The 22,064-nt window shown below is 41.3% G+C and overlaps 1 protein-coding gene across 2 annotated transcripts; it reads right to left on the bottom strand.

The window, feature by feature from the left end:
* Positions 1 to 543: 543 nt before the first annotated feature.
* DHFR (dihydrofolate reductase) lies at positions 544 to 21,826 on the bottom strand. Of its 2 annotated transcripts, none has more exons than XM_050913046.1 (6): positions 21,737 to 21,826; positions 21,219 to 21,268; positions 18,351 to 18,456; positions 17,340 to 17,466; positions 4,675 to 4,790; positions 544 to 3,006 (listed from the first exon to the last, which is right to left on the bottom strand). In XM_050913046.1, exons 1-6 carry the CDS (start codon positions 21,820 to 21,822, stop codon positions 2,919 to 2,921), a joined length of 573 nt encoding a protein of 190 aa, XP_050769003.1. In that variant the 5' UTR covers positions 21,823 to 21,826; the 3' UTR covers positions 544 to 2,918. The 2 variants fall into 2 exon arrangements, with proteins under 2 accessions (XP_050769003.1, XP_050769004.1); XM_050913047.1 differs by having other exon boundaries at positions 4,675 to 4,778.
* Between the last annotated feature and the right edge of the window lie 238 nt (positions 21,827 to 22,064).

Raw genomic sequence — 22,064 nt, 5'->3', positions numbered from 1 at the left:
TTTCCACGAATCACAAATTGACTTAATCTGTTGTAGAATTTGACAAATGAACATAGCTAAATCTGGAGAGGACTAAGTCAGTCCACAAAGAGTCAGAGTAACTATTTATGTTCCCAGTAGGCTTGTTTGCATCCAAGTTAAAGTTCTTTGCAACCAAAGTGGTTCTACAAAACATTCTGGCCTCCGTGAACCGTATCTCCTGCAATGTACACTTAGGCAGAAATTTTCTAACGTATGTTCGCATCAGTATCACAGTGTAATCCAACATCGCGTGAAGCCTTTGCTTCCACTTTTAATAAATGTCAGCTGCCATAAACCACAGTACTCTGCAGACTAGCTGTGCAGAGCTTTCAACAATGACCTGTTTTTTGATACTAACTGGTACATATTAAACGCTTTTGGGAGGTTATTTTCTCTTGTCAGGGTCACTGTGACTTTTATTTTTAAAAAACCCCAACATCCCAGTGGTAACAGTCTTTTTCCTTCCCTTTCACAATATCTGGGCAAATTAAAACTCAGGAGACTTTTTGCTGTATTACACAAGCATATAACTTTGTTGTTTTAATCTTTATCGACTGATGTAAAGTCAGCACACAAGGGGCAAGAAGATCAACACAGGAAAGTACTTACATTTTGAAGAATACAAAAGGAACACAGAGAAAACTGAGACAGCCCAGAACAGCTGCTGCAAAACTTATCTTTTTTATCAGCGAAATGTTGTAAATTGCCATGGAAAATTCAAGAGGTGTTCATAGACGACATTCTAAGTGTTTTTCTCTTATCAAAGAGATTTGGTTTTTCAAAAGCAAACAAAATCAAGGTTTAATCTTCTTAGAAAACTGGGCGCTGTTACGCTCCTCTGTAGTTATAACCCGTGTAAAACCTGCCAATGGCCAGTGCCACCCTCCCTGACGTTAGAAGTGGGCCTCAGTGTGACATTAAAGGACGAGCATTATTACTTGAATCTCCCACAATACTGCTTCATAAGACAATGCTTTTAAAATGCTTTGGGGAAAGAGTCAGCGGAGTTTTGAGGGTTTTGTTGGTTGTTTTTTTTTTTTTAACTTTTTTTTTCACTCTTCTGTTCTCAGACTGATCTGTGATGAAAGGGAGGCAAGGCTCCCTCCCTGTACGCTATCACTCTCAGGGTGGCAGCTGCAGCACAAAGAAGCATAGATGGGCACGGTACATCCTAGCTCCTCTCCGTGACACTTCGTATATGGAGTCCTCTGCCATCTGACAAACTCCCCACAGTCAGAACATAGCAACAGACTAATATTACTGATCATGTTGTGGTAATATTGGCAATAATAAACTTTGGTCAACACTTGGCATTGTATGCCATTGTCCTGGTTTCAGCTGGGACAGAGTTAATTTTCTTCTTAGTAGCGGGTACAGTGCTGTGGTTTGGATTTAGTGTGAGAATGATGTTGATAACGCTCCGATGTTTTAGTTGTTGCTAAGTAGCGCTTATCTTAAGCCAAGGACTTTTCAGTTTCGCGTGCTCTGCCAGCAAGCAGGTGTGCAAGAAGCTGGGAGGGAGCATGGCCGGGGCAGCTGACCCGAACTAGCCACAGGAGTATTCCATACCATGGAACGTCATGCCCAGTATATAAACGGGGGGGAGTTGGCTGGGAGCGGCGGATCGCTGCTCGGGCATCGGTCAGCAGGGAGTGAGCAATTGCATTGTGCATCACTTGTCTTTTCTGGGGTGTTCTTTCTTTTTTTTTTTGTTATATTCCTTTTCATTACAATTATTATAGTAGTATTATTATTATTAGTTAGGAGTGTATTTTATTTTACTTTAGTTATTAAACTGTTCTTATCTCAACCCATGAGTTTTACTTTTTTTTTTCCTCCTCCCCACCCCACTGGGAGTGGGGAGAGGGAAGTGGCTGCGTGGTGCTGAGTTGCTGGCTGGGGTTAAACCACAACAGCCATTAGAATCACAGTGTTACTACAGTACTAGTATATTGCTCACTACTTTTAGGGGACAGTAATGCAAAACATTATTATACTAGCTGTGTATATAATGAAAGAGGGAACAGGACCCCACTATCTGCTTATAATCCATATTTGTATGTGACAATATTCAAAATCACATCGACAAATTAACACTCTGCATCTGCACTGATAACATGTAGAAGGGACGTAAGAACACAGATTCTCTTAAGAAAGCAATGTTTATGTTCTTATACTGAACGTGGCCACGGTCAAACTGACATAGCAACTTTTTGTAAGAGCAGCAAGCCTTTACAGAGCTGTGAAGTTAATGGAAACATTAAAACTTCTTTATCGGATTAATTTGTAAGTCAGTGTTTTCAGCCAAAAGGCCTGAAGCAAGCTGTGTACCCAGGATGGTTAAGATGACAAGAGAGAACTTCCATGAAGGATCAATCTATCTGTCAACTGCTGCCTGAGACTTCCAGACTCCATTTCTCTTGTTATGCTTGCTTACCTTTTCCTCTGCACCAGTACGTTTTAAAGATTGTTATAAATGTATATACCATCCCAGTCAAACTCAGGAGTTTTGACATTTTCTCAGTGTTGGATGTTTTGAATCAGGAGATACTCAAAACCTTTGTTTAGGTACAAAGGTTCTGATGCAGTCTAGTGCCTTTCATTACTCATGGAATTGTGAGGGATGCTGCCATGGATTGTAAAGATCAATGCAAGGTCTTATGCAACCCTAGTTGCGGTATTGCTTAGAGCTACCTCTTTCACGCGGCTGACCACCCTTATACTTCCACTGCAGGGTGTATATTCAGAGTGTGGGGTGTGTTTTTTGGAATCATTCACTACTGAGGTATCGTACTATCAAGCAGGATTTTCTCTCACTAATTTAATATATATTTGCACTCAATAAGACTTCATGATTTAAAATGCCTGCCCTTACACAGAAGTACAGAAAGCCTCATTTATTGTGCCAAGACAGCTTTTTCATACACTTCAAATTTGTACTGGATGCCATTCTCTTCTTGGATATCAGCAGGGACACCTGGATACCTGGAGAGAGGAGAGAAGAAAAAGCAAAAGCCAGCAAGTAGATAAAAATACCATTATGAGTCACTTGTAATTTATCCAATCAATTAGAAAAGAGAGTTGTTTGAAAAAGGAGATGAAAATACCATCCTTACAACAGGTATATTAAGTACAAACTATTTTTAGGAATCATGTTAACTACTATCAGCAACTTGTATGCACATCTTTTTAAATCAAGAAAGCGTACTCTGATGCAAAAAAACCCCACCTTTTTGGCTTAATCAAAAAAACCCAACACTTTTATTAAAGCCTCCAACACATTATTTAAAAAGTCTGCAGAGAGAGGAGAGATACAGAACACTTTTGGGTTTTTTTGCTTTGCTTTTCCTCAGATGGTTTAGAGGAAATGCTAAGGTAAACGTTTCTTACAAGTCTACGACAGCTTCTTAAAGTAGCTGACTGCTACCATGCAAAGTTTTCCTCTATATTCCAGATTTACTAAAATACTTTTTATTAATAGACACTTGCACAAACCTCTTCAGCTCCCTGTGACAGAATAAGGACTTTGTATGAGTAATGTTGACTTTGAGCGAGAAAGAAATTTTAAATTTTATTCGCTACGTTTGACTCTCTCAGGTTTCCAATTCAGTGAGGGAATTATCTGCTCTTTTATAAATTCATGTTTTAGGGCCAAATTCTGATTTCAGTACACTGGCCAAAACCAATGTATACCTGAGAAACAGACAAGAGGGAGAGAGGGGAGCTTTGGGTCAGACATCAGGATACTAAAGTGGGCTCATGATATGGCACAGCGCAGTTCAGAACATGTTAGAGTTGAAAAAGGTGACTCATCCTCCCCACTCACCTTGTTTGTCTCTCTCGCATCCTTCTTTCCTGCCCCTACCTGTTCTCCCCCACTTCAGTGCTAATGCATTCCTGTGCCCTGCGCAGAGAGCTTGACTTGCCACACTTTCTATCTCTTCCACTGCTGGCCTGTAACCAGCTGGGAACCAAAACAAGAGTAGCAAGAAGAGGAAGAGGTCCTTTTCTTGCTGGATCATGAGGCAGACGTTTGAATTTTTGCCACCTCCTTACTGCCTGTTGGATGTAATCTTGTTGGAGAGGACATAAAAGTATAACTGGAATATTACAAGGATAACACAGAAGAAACCACAGTGAATGGCAGAAATTTACAGTTCAATACTTGTTCCTACTAAATTTGTTAGGAAGAAGTAATTTTTTCAAGAGAAAGGAATAACCTTAGAAATCTATAGAGGCTCAACCCTCCCTGCTCAAACCCATTTAATTTGTCTTTGACAATTTATCAAAGACATTCAGAGGCTAAATACCATTGATTAACAACATACTGAGAGTTATGAATTTTAGTAAATATTTGAGTAATTCTAAAATGAGAAACAATAAGAAAGTTACTCTTCAAGCAAACCAACAAATGCATTTCTTTACTGTAAAGATTATGGGAAGGTTGAAGAACACAGCAAGTTCCAACCACCTTTCTGTGCTGAGTGTGGTGCAATTCCAGGTTCTAAGTAAAATATGACTCTGGGGAAAAATACAGTGAAAAGCACCTCTAACTCAAAACAGAACATGGCCTTAGTAGGACCCTTACACATTCAAAGTAGATTATTAAGTCTTCCATCTGAACATAAGACTAGTATGCATCTTGATACTTACTCTGTGAGAAGTTTGTAGTCTTTGTAGTCGATTTCTGGAAAAAATGTGTCACTTGCAAATTCCTGCAAAATTCTTGTCACAAACAATCGATGATTAATTGGCTTCTCCATCGCTGCCTTTAAAAACCATAGAAATGATTAAAATTGAGTTGTTCCCCATAAAACAGCTCAACCATGCATGAAGTAGCATTGTTTATTAAGATTTTTAATGTTCTTGTTTTAAAACACTATTTGAAGTCTGCAAAATAATATCAGGTATAAGTTCTTATTTGGAACACTAGCTTTCTTTACCAACTCTCCAAATTCTTGTTCTGCCTGCACCAGCCATCACCATGGCAGCATTCAAAAAGAACCAAGAGATAAGAGTCTTAGCATATTTTCTACTAGTAGATTGCACACCAAATATGGTATCTAAAACTGAAACTCAGTTACTACTTTATGTATTACGGGATTTAAGCAAAGCAGTGAAAATTGAACTCTAAATCTCCTCTTTTGGACTCTGCCCAAGGGCACTTTCTAAAGGGACAATTTCACCTTGTGCCAGTTTCACCTGGTAAGTGGCAGCAATACATATTCTCAGAGCTTGGGGCATCTGACAGAAATTGAGAAAAAATTATGAGTAGTCCTGTGAGAAGAAAGGAGCAGTATGGCCTAGCCTCAACAAGCAATTTCTGAATCATACCTCTTTGAAAGACAGGAAGCTTTAAGTGGCGAGTGTGAGGCCCACACCTCAAGGTAATTTGTTCCAGTGTTTAATTAATATCACTGCTAAGGATTTATAATGTATTTTTAGTCTGCATTAGTTTGCAATTCCAGTGATCAACTTATCTATCAGTTTAATTTCAAACTTTGATCTCTGCATTACGACAAAGTGATAATATGCATTCAAAATTATATAACAACAACAACAAAGTTTCCAAGCTCCTTGGATGAAAAAAGTTATGAAGACATCTGTTAGGTGAGCCCCTCACTAACAAATTCACACAAACCTAGGAGTTAAAAACAGACGTTTTGTCTCCAGACCTGACTGAAAAGTCACCTCTTCCAGACTTTCTTGGCATTAAAATAACCCATTAAAAGCTATACTGGTGCCTGGTTACAATATATTTTTGAAAAGCTTACAGCTGTTTCTCCCTTTCCCTTAAATTGGCAATGAGCAATGCTCTTTGTTAAAGGTGATTCACCATGCAGCATGCTATTAGGTGCTACTTTGACAAGTACAGGAACCAAGTAATAGCAAATGTAACCCAATAAAATTAATTGGTATCACTGCTAAAAAGTTACTTTCTAGAAAAGCTGCTCTATTACTAGAGAATGGCTTAAAATGGAAGGGGTAAATCACAGCACACCAGCATCCAACAGCATTGAACTGGTGTTCATCCAGTTTGTATATAAATACAACATTTTTTCTTTAAATAAGGCTGGGAGGTAAGAGGAGAAACATACACCTGCAGAGTGACAGAAGAAGAATAATCTGCTCCACAAATAAAAACATACTGTGTTCTGTAAACAGAGATACTTTTGTTTTGTAGTAGAAGAATAAATCAACTTCCTGTCCAGCTCTACAGGAATTCAGCTTCAGCAACAACTCTGTGCCACCAAGACAGCTCAGGGAAAAGCATATGGAGTGACTGACCACAGATACTGCAAAGAAAGCTGAACTTAGCACGAAGGGGACCGGAGGGTGACCTCCGTTCTAGACAAATGGTTGCATTAGTTGAGTGAACCAACCAGCTGTGTAACTGCTTGTCCCCAAGTTAATAAAAAAAGTGCAAATGCTTCCTGAGTTAGCCAGACCAGCTCTGGGGGTCTGCGTGTGTACGTGGCCCATGAAAACTAAACAACAAACAAAAAGAACTTGGAGAAGAGCAACAGACTTGAGCTGGTTTCAACCCACATATTCCTTCTCAGCAGCTGGGAATGCCTAGCAGTGACATATGACAGTGAGCATATTACAGTGATGGGCAAGGAGAAACACATTTGTGAAGTGATTCGACTTTATATTTCGGTTGCTCTACTCTGTTAAGTGTAATTTGCACTTGTATTGGGATTTAAGTACATAGTTGAATCACGTCATGGGCTGACATCCTGACCTGGCCTTGGCCTGACCCCACGGCCCCGTCTACTCATCCCAGGGCTACGTCTGACTCCAGTTACCTTCATGAGGCCTGATCCCGCCCGGTGGGCCCGCCTCATCACCATGAGCCCTGGCTGGTGAGGCTCCTGTCATGCCAGTCAGCTTATTATTGCCCATGGGTCCCAGCTCCCATCCCTTTGGGAGCACGCGGTCCTCTACGTTCCCTGACAGTAACTTCAGAAAACTTCAGGTAAGTAAATTTTGCATCAAACATGAAACCTTCCATATGTGGAGTCTCTAAAGGAACCTGTTCAGAGAGGACTGGACTCTGACACCGCCTCTGCAAATTACTGCTATGCCCGGCAGGATGGGGAAGGAGCTTTATCACAACTCTGGCATTTGCATGAGGATTAAGGTAGTTCCTCACTGACATTCAATTCACTCTTGCCCTGTCCAGCCCACTCCATCAGTTTCACCACCTTTTTTTGGCACAGAAGACATGTTAGAAGATGCATAGGGCTGATCCGATAGAATGTTGACATACTTACTCTGAATTTAATCAAGGAAATATACATTCTGCATATTTACTCTAATGAACAGAATAGGGTGAATATGACTTTGTTTTAATGTAACATTTACATAATACGAAGGTATAGATGTAAATAATCTTGAACATTTAAACAGAACGTGCCGTAACTAAATATATTTCCAGTGATCAGGCAATACTGTGGGAAGTTAGCACAATATTCAATAGACAAACCATTTCCAGTAAGTAGGAGATCAGGACCACCTTTTTTGGTTTTGCATATTTTGTAAATCTGAGGATAACGTATGTGATGCAGGACTTGTTGGAAATAATTGTACCAGGGCAAGAGGAGGAGATTTTTAAAATAAAGTGATGATGTCTCTGACCTCATGCTTCTCTAAATTTGAAAAACCTGCATCCTCACTCTATGGTCATTACGTTCTCCTCACTCCATTGCCATGCTGAGTCTCAAAGTCACTCTTCGTACAATTTTAATTCACTGTGTTCTTCCCTCATAATCAACTCAGTTATCCTTGGACTGTATTTGTACCTGCACTGGTTTCCCTTGGGAGTTGCATATGTTTGCTTTCCACACAGGCTCAGCTCCTTGTGCAGCAGCTACCGAACCTTTTAAGATATTACAGCCTGATGCAATAGGGAAAAGCAATGCTGATTTTTGGTTCGCGTTGAAGCACAGCCTATTAAAACCATGGCTGTTGATGTCTCAGAAACACCAGAACCACTCCTCAAGCAGAGATGACTTTCCACAGGAGAGGGAGGACAGGAGACCTGAGGTGTCAAGATCCCTCCTGTTGTCCCAGGTACGTCAACCCTATATGGGAACCAGAGTCCTTCACTACTCACATATATCTTCATAACCTTGTGAAAAGATTTTAGCATACCCTCATCTTTTTGCTCACTTCCAAGAAATCCTCAGGAGGCCTGCCTCTGAAGCATAAAGCAAAAAGGAGAGGGCCTAAGGATCACCTTCCCCATAATTTCCAGCTGCATTGGACTGACAGCCATACAAGATTAGATTATGTCTGCATGTGAAGGATCATTGTCTTGAATTAGTTTCTCTTTGTAGCACACAGGTTAAAACAGCCCTGAAGCTCTGCAACAAAGAATAGCTGTATATTACAAGTAGTTTCAGAAGTATTATTTGGAATATTAATCTTTTATAGATCTAATCACCAAACCACTGTGAACTAGTGGGCATAGCAACCAATTGCTGTAGAAGGGACCAATTATTTCTAGTCACTTAAAGATTCACAGGTTTTAGGACACACAAACACTGCTTCTGCTTTCTCATCGTCTACTGATTACATAACATAAGTAAAACAGCCAATGTAACTATGTCAGGCACTTATTTTTCAAGTTTATTTGTGGACAACAACATTGCCAATCCAAACAAAATATGAGAACACTATAAAAGGAAAATTTCAAAATAAGCAGTCTGTTTATTTGCATTCTGTTTTTCAACCCTTAAAATGTATTGGATCATATAGGCAAGCTGCATTTTGAAGCCACAAGAGTATTAAAAAATAGATTTTATAAATTAAAAAAATCTCACAGCTGAAGATCTCATGAAGCTCTAGATCTTACCTAGGTAAAAGGACTTGCCTAAGCTAAACTTTGGCTATTAGGAGAGTTGCGGTGATAACCAGGAGAATCAACACCTTCAAAAATCCTTCCTTCCCACACTGCTAGGGCTCAGCTTAGTGAGGTAGGGAACAGCCCTTCCTTCCCAAGCCACTAAGGCTAAGCCTTAGTGAGGAAGGAGACACTGTGGTAGCTCCCACCACCAGTTCCCTGCCAGGGACAAAGGCAAGTGCAACAAAATTCTTCTATGACCGTTATCCAAAGGCCTGCCCATTTTGCCCTTGCAAAAACAGATACACTTTAGTCACTAGACTTTTCTGTGTGTTAGTCTTAAAGGAGAGTCTTTTAAATCTTCTCCTCTATGATCTCTGCAAGCATTTTTGAAAAAGAACTCAAAAAAGCAACAACCTTTCATAGCTGCATGATTTGTGTCTGCAACTGACTCATATATTAACCTTTTCTAGTCATTATTTTTTCCCAGAGGAATGTCAAATCAATATGTTTGTTCACAAGAATGAGCACACAAAAAGCTTGTTTAGGAGTAATAGCAATATTACACCTTTCTTTCCACATTAAAAATCCTCTGAGTTTATTTTGAAGACTGTACTGGAAAGGCTGGATATGTCCCTCTCAAGTCTGTGAAAGTATAAAGATGCTAAATTAAAGAAAATTCTTAAACTTTTAAAAGAAATTATTAGTTAATCCACTAGTCCATTGCTAATATTGTAGTTCTGTTTCCTCTAATTTTATTTATCACTAGGTAAGAGCAAGTATTGGCCACCGGAGGCGTGACTACAATAGTCATGGATATATTTTTACGAAACATAAATCTCTATGGGAGGATAGTGCTGTCAGCTGTAATGCTGTGACCCTGCCAGTTTTATATAAAAGAGACATTAGGGAATTGCACTAAGAGTGTTCAAACCCTTTGTCAAAAAACACCTTGAAGGTCACAGGAATACAGGAAAACTGTCTTCCCATTCCCATCTCTTTGTTCGGACAACTACACAAAGCTACACAACTACACATGGGAAAATTCTCCTGTACAGAAGGATTCTGTGACATTACAGTAATGAAGTAAGAGAGTTACATTTGCATTTACACCAGGAAGACAGTAACCCTCCTTGGAAACAACTGCTCAGGACCATAAACATGCATAATCAAATAACATCATCATGAGCTTGGTAGGACAGGGAAAGAACACATGGTCAGCGCAACCACAACCGCTTTCATTCTTCAGTTTACACAGGGTAATGTTACCAGCTTTCAAAAATGTTAATAGGATTAAGCCATACTAATTAGTTCACTCTAAAACAGAACTAGTGGAGAAGCCAGTGCAGCGCTCAGCTTTTTGCACTGGTTGCTCCAAGAGCAGAATAATGCTTCGAGCCTGCAGTGTGACATCCTCCATGTCAACGGCGTCATGCAGCTCAGAAGAGCCTGCTCTTTGCAGCATGTTCTTTGCTAGCAGTGTTCAAAGGGAGCAACAGCACTGCAACCTGTGGAGCACGTGAGTATGGAAAAACGAGCTGTCTGCGTAGCTCCCTTGTAAGCGGATCTCAGTCCTTGGTCACATCTCAGACAGAATCCAACACTTCAAAAACATGGTAACATACACGTCAGTCTCTACTCCAATAGCTTAAAAACATTTGAATAGGTACGCAGCTCAAAAGCACTTTGTCTTATATGCAGGGAAGGTAGAAAAATTACTATTATATCTTTTATAGTTTACAGGAAATTCAGACATACTGAAATGTAATCTTTAAAATGTATATTTTAGTATATTAGTATTAGCTAGTACAGTTTTGGCAGGCTTGAAAAAAATCATGATAAAACTAGTCACTCAAATTGCTAATACTTCTCTTTTTTAAAGAAGTGATCCTTATGGTACAGCAAAGATTTGAAGCTTAGCAAATGTGGCATTCACAACCCACTCAGGGCATTCAGAACCCAGTGAAGCTTATATGCTTAGTCAAGAAACTCTATTTAAGAGGGTAATTAATCATCTGCAAGAGACTTGCTGCACTAAATATGAATAGCAACTTCATAATTCAGTAATTCTGAAGAATGAAAGGGGGTAGATTACCAAACACAATATGTCAAATACTAATACATAGGAATACACCTGAGCATGAATATTAGATAAAATTTTCCCTTGGAGATTACTGGAAATTTAATTTTCCAGCTCAAGCCTCTTTGTTGAAGAATCTCCCCAAACGCTGTTTATCACCAGCATCTATTTTCTATTATGGCCAGCCTAGATATTAACTAAACAGCAAAAACAACAAAACTTCTTATGAAAGAACTTTTTGTTCTGTTATGAAATTACAAGTTTCTTCTCCAAATTTAATGCACAAATACAATTCTGTACTTCAGCAATGGGACCTTGAACGTCATTGTTTGCTTCTGTGGCATTGAGAAAGCAACAAGCTGAGTAAGAACATATAAATTAGAAGAGACAATTTTAAATGTTCGAGATGCTGTAGGAAAAACTGTTTTATCAAGGTGAAAACCTGTTTGACATATAGCGTGTTTTGGTGTTACTAAAGAGGCCTTGGTTATGAGGACCTGAGTCATAAATTTTTCAATTCTTTTTTTTTAAGTTTTGTTGCTAGTGTTTTGGTGGTTTTTTTTCCACTGGTAGGTTCACTGTTAGGGATTTGTGCTTGGTTATTTTTACAAAGCAAGATTTATATTAAACACTCTACAAACAACATATTGTAAGACCATACCATCCACATAAGTAAATCTACACCTGGTTTTGTTTGGGGTTTTTGGGTTTTTTTAAAGTCCCTGTTTAATATTTGGGAATGTGCTGGACTTACAGTTCCTATTCCTAGTAAAATCTGAATGTTGTTTTTAATCAGTTTAAAACACAGAGTTTAAATCCCGTTAAGAGAGACTGATATAATTTATACTGAGCAGACTCCCTTAGCATGTCCACGTAGTGCTATTTTTCAGAGTCAAAGTCAAGACCTGAAGTTCTCAATTAAGAGACAATACCTCCACACAGAGTACATCTACGTTAGTGTCTTAACTCAGAACAGAAACATGGTTTTGAAATGAATCTTCCAATTGTCCTCACTCACCATGCTTTAGTTGTACTGGGGAGCAGTCTTGGTGTGCATGAACTAAATTTCTTGGGGATGAAACCAAGCCAGAAAATCTGCTCCAGGAACACGTCTGATAAGCTGTAACAGGTAATAGGGACTCAAGGGCCAGAACCAATGAGTGAGTCACCACCACAAGTTTTCCAGCACACAACAAGCACTCATGAGCCAGCAGACAGCTCTCAAAACATCCAGTGCTCATGCAAAATCATGGAGTGCCTCTTATGATGCATAAGGGCTTCATAATTGCTGTGACCTACTGGCCATTGCTCGGCTGCTACACTCCTCCTTCCTCATCCATACAATTAACAGCAATACCAACTCCTCTGGGACTCAGGAGATCCAGAATAGTGCAAAAGATCTAGTACAGTGTCACAGTGAGATCCAAAGAAATGAAACTTGTAAACCTGTGCTGTGGAAGTCCAAAAGCTTCCCTGGAGGCAACAGTACTACCTTGTGGCTATATCAGGAGATTACAAATCTGATGAGGTGATCAGTGTCAAGTCAAATTTAAGAAGATGAAGGCTGCATGAGGTTTTTGAACCCTCAGTGGACTGCGGGAGCTGTTTTCAATCTTCTGCTATCACTTCCTAATACCAGTACTCTACTCAGCTCTCCCTGTCCCCACCAAAACACCTACTATGTCTAGCTGCTCTGCCTTTTCCTGTTGCAGAGGTCAAGGCCCAGAAGAGACAGTCTCCCAGAGTATGCTGCGGAACACAGCATGAATGTAACCTACATCAGGACTTGGATGGCCACCCTGTTCAGTGCTCACCTTTCTCTGTTCTTCACAGGACTTGAGGCAGCTTATGCCAATACTCCCACCACCCTGGAGAGAACTGTGTCCTCGAGAACCTCGGGGCAGTGGGCAAGACAGCCATAAGCAATAGACAGCTGCACAGTGTTCTTATAAATGTTCAGGGACTGTCAGGCTTGCTCCTCTCTCCTCTGCAGTCCTATGAGGAAGAGGCTGTAAACAGCAGCAGTCCCTTGCCTCCATCCCATTCCTTGCCCCTCTGTTGCTGCGGGCAGCATCCTGTCCTGAAATACCATCCTGGAGCACATGCTCTAGCCCCTTTGCTTGCCTCAGTTCTTAGAGGCTGGGCAGGGCACAGCAGCCATCCGTACTTGAGACTGAGAGACAGGCCGGACACCTGTGTCCCAATGAGTGCCCTTCTGCATTCAGGCAGCTGGGTAGATGCTCCACCTCAGCACAGCTCTCTGAATGAGGATAAGCCAGGCTTGTGTTTCAGCATGGTATCTGGGCAGGGCAGCATGAGGCACAGAGAGGATGCAGTATTTCAGATAACGCAGGTGTTCAAACATCTTCAATGACCCGGTGCAGAAAGAAGGTGCCAGCATCCCTTTTCAGTTCTGAGGTTCTTTGGAAACCCCCTGAAACACGTGTGAATCTGCCTCAGTTCATGGGCCACCCTTGGTAACCCTTCTGGCTTGGTACCCTGGGTCTGGAACCTGGCTGGGATGTGGGTGCTGCCCAGAGCACCCACAAAGGGTGTGGGAAACCAAAGACAGCAAAGGCCTGGAAGATCATGCGCATGTTCCCTCCTCATACCATCTACAGAAGTATGTCTTGGAGGATTGTTCAGGGAGCTCAGTGACAACAACACTGATTGTGGTGGACCTCCCCATCCCAAACTGATTCACTGATCAGAAGTTACTAAGGTTAGGAGCTGTGTTAAAAGGCTCCACAGGACAATAAGCCACCCTCTTGAATAATGATATGGACTCTGGAAGTGTTGTCTGGCAATGCCAAAGCTGTTTTAGTAGCTCTTAATAGACGGCCTCCGTTGTGCACCCTCACATTCAATACATTCTGCATCTACTTCTTATTCTCCAGGATCCCCATACTAATGGGATGTCACCAGCCTGAGCTCAACCCCTGTGCCAAGGGCCACAGATCAACCAGGGCAGAGCAGCTACAGTGAAGACTCCAAGAATGCCATTATCCCCCATCTTCCTACTTATCCTTCAAGACATCCACAAGAGCCCGTGACAGGCTGTCAAAGCAGCCCGCCTGAAGTAAGCACAATGGGTGCATGCATGAGCTTGCCGTTCCTTTTTGTAATGATCCTGACTGAAAGATCACTGTACATTAAGGCGTTAGTGATCCACATAACAATTAATCTGAACAGACCCAGGCCTGTACTGTGCAGCACATATTCCTTGGCCACAGGATAAGCTCAGCCAGAAAACTGTAACAGAGGAGCCTGCAGGCAGCTCCTACTTGGTAGCAACAACTATACCACCTGTGTGTCCTTGCCTTTATCTAAAAAAGCAGCAAGAAGTTCTCACGTGAACATCCTTTCTGTTTGACAGCGGAAATGATGAATAGACTTGTTTTCTTGTAAGAAAGTCCAGTAATAGCTTGAATGACCAAAATGGGGTAGCCCTTTCTACAGACAGGGTCTGTGCAGCATGCCGCACACAATTTGGAGTCAATGCTCAATGCCACACAATTTGGAGTTCTCAACATCTACAGGGATGTAAGATTACTTACGCTATTCTGTCCTTCTTTAAAGTGTTAGCTTTAATAAGCAGCATTTTAAATTACACTTTACAGAGGCTGGGTGCTCTTCTTACTGGGATCATAATGGACTAGCTCCTCCTGGTGCAAAACTGCTCTCTACTGCACTGTTGTGTGGCTATGCTCAGATGCAGAAGAGGATTTACTCAGCAGGCACAGTAGTGTTACTTGTAAATGAGTAGGAGGAGCCAGGTACAAGATCAGGAACAGAAAAGGGTTGATGGCGGTTGGGACCATCACCTGCAGGAGACAGATGAAAAGAAAAGTATGGCGCCTTCCAGATTGGCCTGCTCCCCTCATCAAGGTCTGTCCACATAAAGCTCTACCTGGTTTGAAAGATCTCAGCTTTGGGTTAAAATCCGCAAAGTGCTAGAAGTGGAAATGTCATGTCCTCAGCACTACCTGTTTCAAACCACTCCTGTTGCACTTACTTCCTGAAGTAGTTACAGACACTTTCTCCATCACAGGCTTGTACTAATAAACACTATCAGTTCTAAACCTTTGAGCCATACAAAGCAGTAAGATCAAAATAATGCTTTAAAAGAAAATACCTACAACTACTGAATAAAATTATTCACTTCAATTACCAATTGCTATTTTACTTCCCACACATTCCTACATGGTATAATGGAAATATTCCTGTAATCCTTTGTGCATCTTTAATACAGGTACTAAAAATATTACCTGCAGTTTTGGTAGAGGTGTATGGTTTCCATCAAACCCTCTTAATTAAGATCACAAAGCTAGTTTGAATGTAGGAATCTGTATAAAACTGTCAGATTTCTCCCCAATGGATTAAAAATTTCTTTGAAACATCCCACGTAGATGCTTGAAAGGGGGAAAACAGTTGAAATTTCAAGTCATATACCCTTATGCTGATCAGCATATACTATGTTGCAAAAGTACTCTTGATCAAAACTGCCTATGTATAATCTAAGTATTGGCAAGTAATAGTCTAAACAATGGCATTGTTTTCTACCAAATATCAGCCAGACACTGGAAAAACAGTTAAATTAGAAGTCTACAACACAGATGCTCCTGGAAGAACATGCAAAAATAATCACTCTTTGCAGTACTGGATGAGTATGTGGCCATTGCACAGAAGGGGTAAATGCTTCTGCTCACACTGTGCATCCTGCAGAATTACAGGCAGAAGCCAAATCCAGTCTCTTGCTCATGTTGGGCAGTTATGCACAATCTGAAGAGAATCTGCCTCCAGAAATAAACTTGCTATTTACTGCCTGGAAGCAGGCATTTTAATGGCTGAGAGTGAAGGACAGGTTACTTCTGTATGATAAAGCTTGATTATAGACTGAATGCATTTGGACTTCAAATACATGGTGGACTTCACCACGTGCAAAAGTGATTATAAAACATAAATTTAAAAAAAAAAAGAGGAGCAACAGTGTTTTACAGGCTATTTGCATATGAATCTGATTTTTCCTACATTAGCAATATCTAACTACTTTGCTTTTTTTACTGTAAAAGATGCATTCCCTAAGACACAGAGAAGAGGTTCATGAAAGGCACAAACTGCAAAGGCAACAAGTATCAGAAAATGTATTTTCCCACCCCGTATACAAAGCATATTATCAGCCCTAAGTTGCTACCAGGAGCATGATGGCATTTTCATCACACACCTGAAGTCCAAGTGCCAAACAAGAAGTGGAGTATAATTCCCAGCATACTTGTAATGACTAAAGGACAGCAGAACTGTTTCCTTCACTGTAAAAAAAAAATTTCCTTTACAATTCTTAAGACCTTTTTTATCAGAAGAAAGAATGCTTACTGCTGTCCTTACTCCATATTCTCCTGATTGATAGGAAAGGAACTAGGGCTGATGGCCATAATCTTTTGTGTGGCACTGTCTGACAACAAATACAAATTATATGAGAACTTAACAGAAGACGACAAAATCAATTGAGAGTTAAAGGGCAGAACCCTGACTGTGTAGGGGCTGAAAGGATGACTTCTAGGGATGTGGGTGGTTCACTAAACTTTACATGTGTATAAACGGAAAATGAGAGGAAGAGTTTGAGGCAAGAGAGAAAAATGGCTGAGGAAACACAGGGCAACAAGAAGATAGATTTTACTCCAGACCTTCACATTGCACTGCTAATATCTTAGTTAAGGACGGGAAGACTATTGCATTTGTGTGAAAACAGGCCAGTTTACACAGGGCTTTGTCTGTGCAAAGATGGTCCTGAGAAGAAAGTGGCACATGCTGTCTTCTTGGCACACGAACGGACACCTGAGTACTGAGACACGCTAGACACAAAAAAAACCTGGGGAGTGGGAACAGCACGGACACCTGGTTGCTGGATGGGAAAACAGAGTGAGTGCTACCTTTTGTTGTATGATTATCTCCTCTTATTGCTGATGCCATCACCTGCCAGCTCTCTCTAAATCCTCTTTTCTTACCTGTATACCTGTATAAAGTGTCATACTCCGGCTAAAAATGCTGGATCATTTTTCCTTTTTTTCCACCTCCTCTGCAGAGTCAGTCTGCTACCTCAGTAAAATAAACATAACAATACAGGTTTTGGTTGAAAACCCTAGCAATTTAGATATTTAAGAAAAGCTCTCGAAAGTGCAATGACTGTATGACACTGGATCATTAGCAAGAGTCACATTTGGTTACTTTAAACTTGTGAGCTGAAATCTTACTCTCCAAGACTTGCTCTGTTGGAATCACTGCAGTTTGATAGGTCACATGAAGGAAAGCACTTCCTAAAGTGGAATAGAAACTTGAGCCATCCTCATCCCATCGCAGAAAATGAGTAATTTAAGAGTACTCTAAATGTACCTTGTAAACTGAAGTGCCTCCAACGATCCAAACCATGTCTACTTTACTTTTTAACTCTGGTGAATCCAAAAGAGCTAAAGCATCATCCAGACTTTTGGAAAGATAATGTGCTCCTTTTGGGGTTTCCCTAGAAAAAGCAAAGTTTTATTACTAAATAATTAAAGGACCATTCATCATGATAATCAATACAATCTAGACATACAATGTGTTTTGCTGAATTCACAAATAACTAACTGTTTCACATCAGTTAATTATTTTGAAATGCCTGTTATTGCTAAACTATGTTAGAATTCTTGCCTGACCACAGGAGTGTTTAATAAATCACAGTTTAATCATAACCGTGACTTCAAAGGCATTATAAATTACAGATCTGAAATTTTATATCACGTTTTTAAAAAAGCATAACTGAAAAATTTAGATATCTATAAAATTAAGTATAGATTTTTACTTGAATTCTAGAACATTAATATTTCATTCAATAAAACTAGTCAAAAAGCCCCCATCCCCCACATATTCAGCCCAAACCCCACCGACATCCTTCAAAGCAATAAACCATTATCAGTGGACATTTTTGTTTAAGAATATTTGGATGACTGTGGGTGATGCATTCAAGAAGAGAGCTCTGAAAAAGGACAGTTCTCTTCCCTTAAATGCTAATAAAAATAAACTTTAAAAAGGGGATTAAGAGCCACCAATCTAACCAGGAACTAGAGTAATACAGTTAAATACATGAGTCAGAAAGACTACTGACAATTGTCAGATGGTTTGTGTGTAGAGCCAGGACTAATATTTATTATGCAAAGTAATGACAATTATCTTGTGTATTAATTAAAAAATAAGTTAAAATAATAATTAAAAAATTAAAGGTAAAGTAGCGATATCACTCAGAACCAATAGCAGAGATGCTTCCTAAGCAGATATCAAAAATGTTACATTTAGAATTACTTTATGATGTATTGCTACATAGGTGCAGACTTTTTGTTTTACAGGCCTATTATTCATCATACATACTTGAGCTCCCTGCTGAGCACTATATTAATTCTGTCTTTTAAAGGACGATTCTTCTCAGGAATGGAGAACCAGGTTTTTTTACCCATTATCAATGCATTCTGTTTACCTAAGCAAAAGAGAAAACATTTATTTAAAGGGTATTTTTGCTCTGTCCCAAATTTGTTTTGGTTATTTAGTGACACTGCTGGACTTTTCCTTCCGATTCCGAACTCCATTTCAGCAGTTAACAAAAGTACAAGCTTAGGCCTCGATTCTCAAATTAGTCACATGTATAGAAGAACATGTTTGTGGCCTCAAAGCCTTGTCAGGCAGTTGACACCAAAGTAGTCTCATGCACACCTATAAACTTGTAATTGAAAGAAAATCATAAAAGGCATGTCACTGCCCATTACATGCATTACACGGACATTGGCTCTGCTATATTTACAGGGCCAAATTAATCTCCGTGTGTGAGATCAACTCACACCCTCAAAAGAGTTCTCTTAAGTGTGAAAAAAACATCCTTGTTCTCTTTATAAATCTGAGCAGCATGTAGTAATTGACTTTGTGTTTGCATGTTCCATCCTTCCAGTTACACAATCAGGAATAATTGCCAGCTTTGAGTGTTATTTAAGGAAAAAAAAAAAGCCAGGTAAAAGGGTAAGTTTTACGAGAAGAACCAGCCAAATTAAACCCAAAGCAGAAGTGCAACAGGCGTTCAATCATATTCTAGAATTCACCCTAAGTATCATTTCTGACCAAACCCAAAGATTCATAACCTGACTATCTCTTATATATACCCTGCTAAGCAGAGGGTTTCTCTTTATGAGCAAATGCAGTTGTCAGAGAAATGAACACAGAGGTTGAGACTCACAAAAGGTAACAGGAAGTTTTTTACAGTGCTACACAGCAGGAGAGATTTTAGAGAAAAGACAATAGTATTTGTTCACAGCTATCCTCCCTGCTTCTTGATCTGAGAGAGGCTGGATCTGCTAGATCACACGAGAGAACCAATGCTCCAGCTGTTTCCAAGAGACATACTGCAGTGTCAGTTCAGATATGTTAGCACAGACTACTGGCACCACTCCTGAAGGAAATGCACACGTTCTGAAAAACATATGTATTTTCTTACTAAAGGTTCACACTGGAATGCCTGTGGGGTCAGAACAAAGATTTGCCTAGACCAATAGCTAATTTACAGCAGTGGCCAGTGCAGGTATGCAAGCAGACTAAAAGCAAGATCAGATGATGCTTCTTCACGGTATTCTTCCCACTTTCAAAAATCAGTGACTCTGACTTTTTTGAGCCAATGGTGACATCCCTGCTGTGAAGATTTATGGCAGCATAATCCATTAAGAGGTCTGATTATGAAGCAACTTAACTGCCTAGCATCTAAGGTCATAGCTTATCAAAAGATTTGAAGGCAGGATGGAGCAAAATTTTTCTTTTTAATTGTATTTAAAACATCTTTTTTTGATTACAGGTTGTTTGTGCCAGGTAAGATGCAACTTGCAGACATATAAAAAGACTTACAATTCTGTTCTGTCTCTTTTGTATGTAAGGTTGCAATGAGCTGAATCAAAACATAAGCAAAATCCTTCACTTAAGACCGTTGCAAAATGAGATTAGACATTCTTTGTGGAATATGGAACGGACCTTCAAATCAGAATATGGAATAGGTCACTTAATCAAAACAAGGGCACACGTTAGGCTGCCCAGAAGTTTTAGCAAACAAGTGAGTTTTGCTAGGCAGTGGTTTTAACAGGAGCATGAAAAAAACCCACAAGAAAGAGAGTGACCACATTGGCAAATAGAGAAGCAGCAGAAATGTGAGGATAAACCTGTTGTCTCTCACAGCTCTGATTCCACCAGATGCAGTGAGCTGGCCTCACAGCTCAGGGAGGTCCTATTCCTCCTCTCCCAACGCCTCCTTCCCGCTCCTACCACGCACCCTGTACTGGCACTCCCTGCAGACACCCAGTAGCCTAGTCTACTGGGTTAGAGAATTAAAACAGCTTAAGGAAATGTTAAACCAGCACTAAAGTCAGTGTGAAAGAGGAATGGGGGCAATGCGGCACAACTTGTCTCTTCTGGCAGCCATAAGTACCCAGTCAGAAAAAATTAGCTGTTATCATCTTTTGCATTCCTATCCCCATTTGCTTGTGCTGATTTTCACAAATTTTTTCACCCCACAATAACTGGTTTTAGCTCACCAAATCAATAGAGTCTATAATACTACTTTGCTGCAAAGATCTCGCTGGGCCTGAACATTGCTGCATATTACCAGTACAGTTGCATATTACTGTGTACAGATATACTGCATATGTTTGCAGTATTGTTGCTGTATATTATCAGCATGGTTAGGGTTTTCTAGCGTATTGGTATGGCTCAGCACTCAGAAAATCAAGCAAAATTACTGTCACAAGGGTCAGAGGGGTGGAACAAATGGCCAAGGCTGAGCTACAGCAAACAAGTTAGATAAGCTAATACAGCCTGCAAAAAAACTCTGCTAATTAATCAGCATATAAAAACTTTTCCATTTTTAACTTGTTCGGGGTTGGAGTTGTAGGTAAAGACAGGTAGGTGAAGTTTTCTACCCTGTTGGGGAAACAGGACTTTTAAATTCTTTTTGTTTACGAATCACCTGCAGCGCTGAAACATCTGATTCATCTCCAGTTTCTTCATCTCACCGAAACAATCTGCAGATGACATATTTACAAAGGGGTAAAATACTTGTGAGGCTGGGGAGGGCGGAGAAGGGCAGGCTGTTTGCAGAAGCAGGACTTTTAAGTCAGGGAAAAGTGAAATCACCAGTCTTTTCTGCGACTGATACCACACAAACTAATTTTTGTAAGTAGAGGCACACCTCAGCAACAAGTGCAACGTTACCTTCCACATGGGATGTGCTAGTCATTCTCTGGAAGTACTTGTACTCATTCCTGGCAAGAAAACAAGAAGAGCATTACAACATGGTTTAGGAATAAGGTGTGTTTCTCTAATTGGAAAAAAACCCGTAACGCAAGTGCTGCCGGCGCCCGGGGAGGAGAGGCTGGACGGGACCTGGCCCAGTGCCATGCCTGAAGCGAGACCTTTGGCCCGGCTCTGCTTGCATGAGAGATAACCCATGGCCGGGAGCCTGCCGACCCGCCTCCCCGAGCCCCTCGGGGCTCCCCGGCACGGCCGCGGGGTCCAGCAGCCATCTTCCCGGCCGCGGCCCCGCCAACCGCCACGGCGGGCACTTTCCCGCCCTGTCGAGCATCGCCCACCCCGACTACAACTCCCAGCGCGCAACGCGGGTCTCCACGCCCGCCGCCAGGCGGGTAGCGCGCCGCGCTGCACGCTGGGAGTTGTAGTCCGCCCGCGCCCCCGCCGCCCCGGCGGGACGAACACCGCCAAACCCGCGGTACCTCAGCGGTGGCCAGGGCAGGCTGCCGTCCTTCCCGATGCCCATGTTCTGGCACACGGCCACGATGGAGTTAAGCGAGCGCACCATGGCGCCCACCGCCGCCTGCCGCCGCACCGGACTTCGGAGCGAGCGCGCGCGCGCGCGCACAGCAGCGGGGCGGGGCGGGGCGGTGTGAAGGGGCGCCGGCGGCGGCGGGGCTCCCTCGGCCGCGGGCGGGCGGTTGGCGGGAGCGCAGCGCACCGGCGGGCGGAGGCGCTTCTCCCGTGGCCCCGCCCCGCGCCTGCCGTCGCATCCGGCGAGGAAGGTGGTGCCCGTGCCCGCGGCCTCGG

Source organism: Gymnogyps californianus, chromosome Z (genome assembly GCF_018139145.2).
Source record: "Gymnogyps californianus isolate 813 chromosome Z, ASM1813914v2, whole genome shotgun sequence".
Taxonomy (NCBI): domain Eukaryota; kingdom Metazoa; phylum Chordata; class Aves; order Accipitriformes; family Cathartidae; genus Gymnogyps; species Gymnogyps californianus.
This window is presented reverse-complemented; position numbering and strand designations above follow the sequence as displayed.

Coding starts and splice junctions, on each gene's coding strand:
- DHFR (XM_050913046.1), bottom strand. CDS start 21,822: ATGGTGCGCTCGCTTAACTCCATCGTGGCCGTGTGCCAGAACATGGGC. Junction 21,269..21,736: donor CTGCCCTGGCCACCGCTGAG/GTACCGCGGGTT, acceptor TTTTCTTGCCAG/GAATGAGTACAAGTACTTCC. Junction 17,467..18,350: donor GTGCTCAGCAGGGAGCTCAA/GTATGTATGATG, acceptor TGCTTTTTCTAG/GGAAACCCCAAAAGGAGCAC.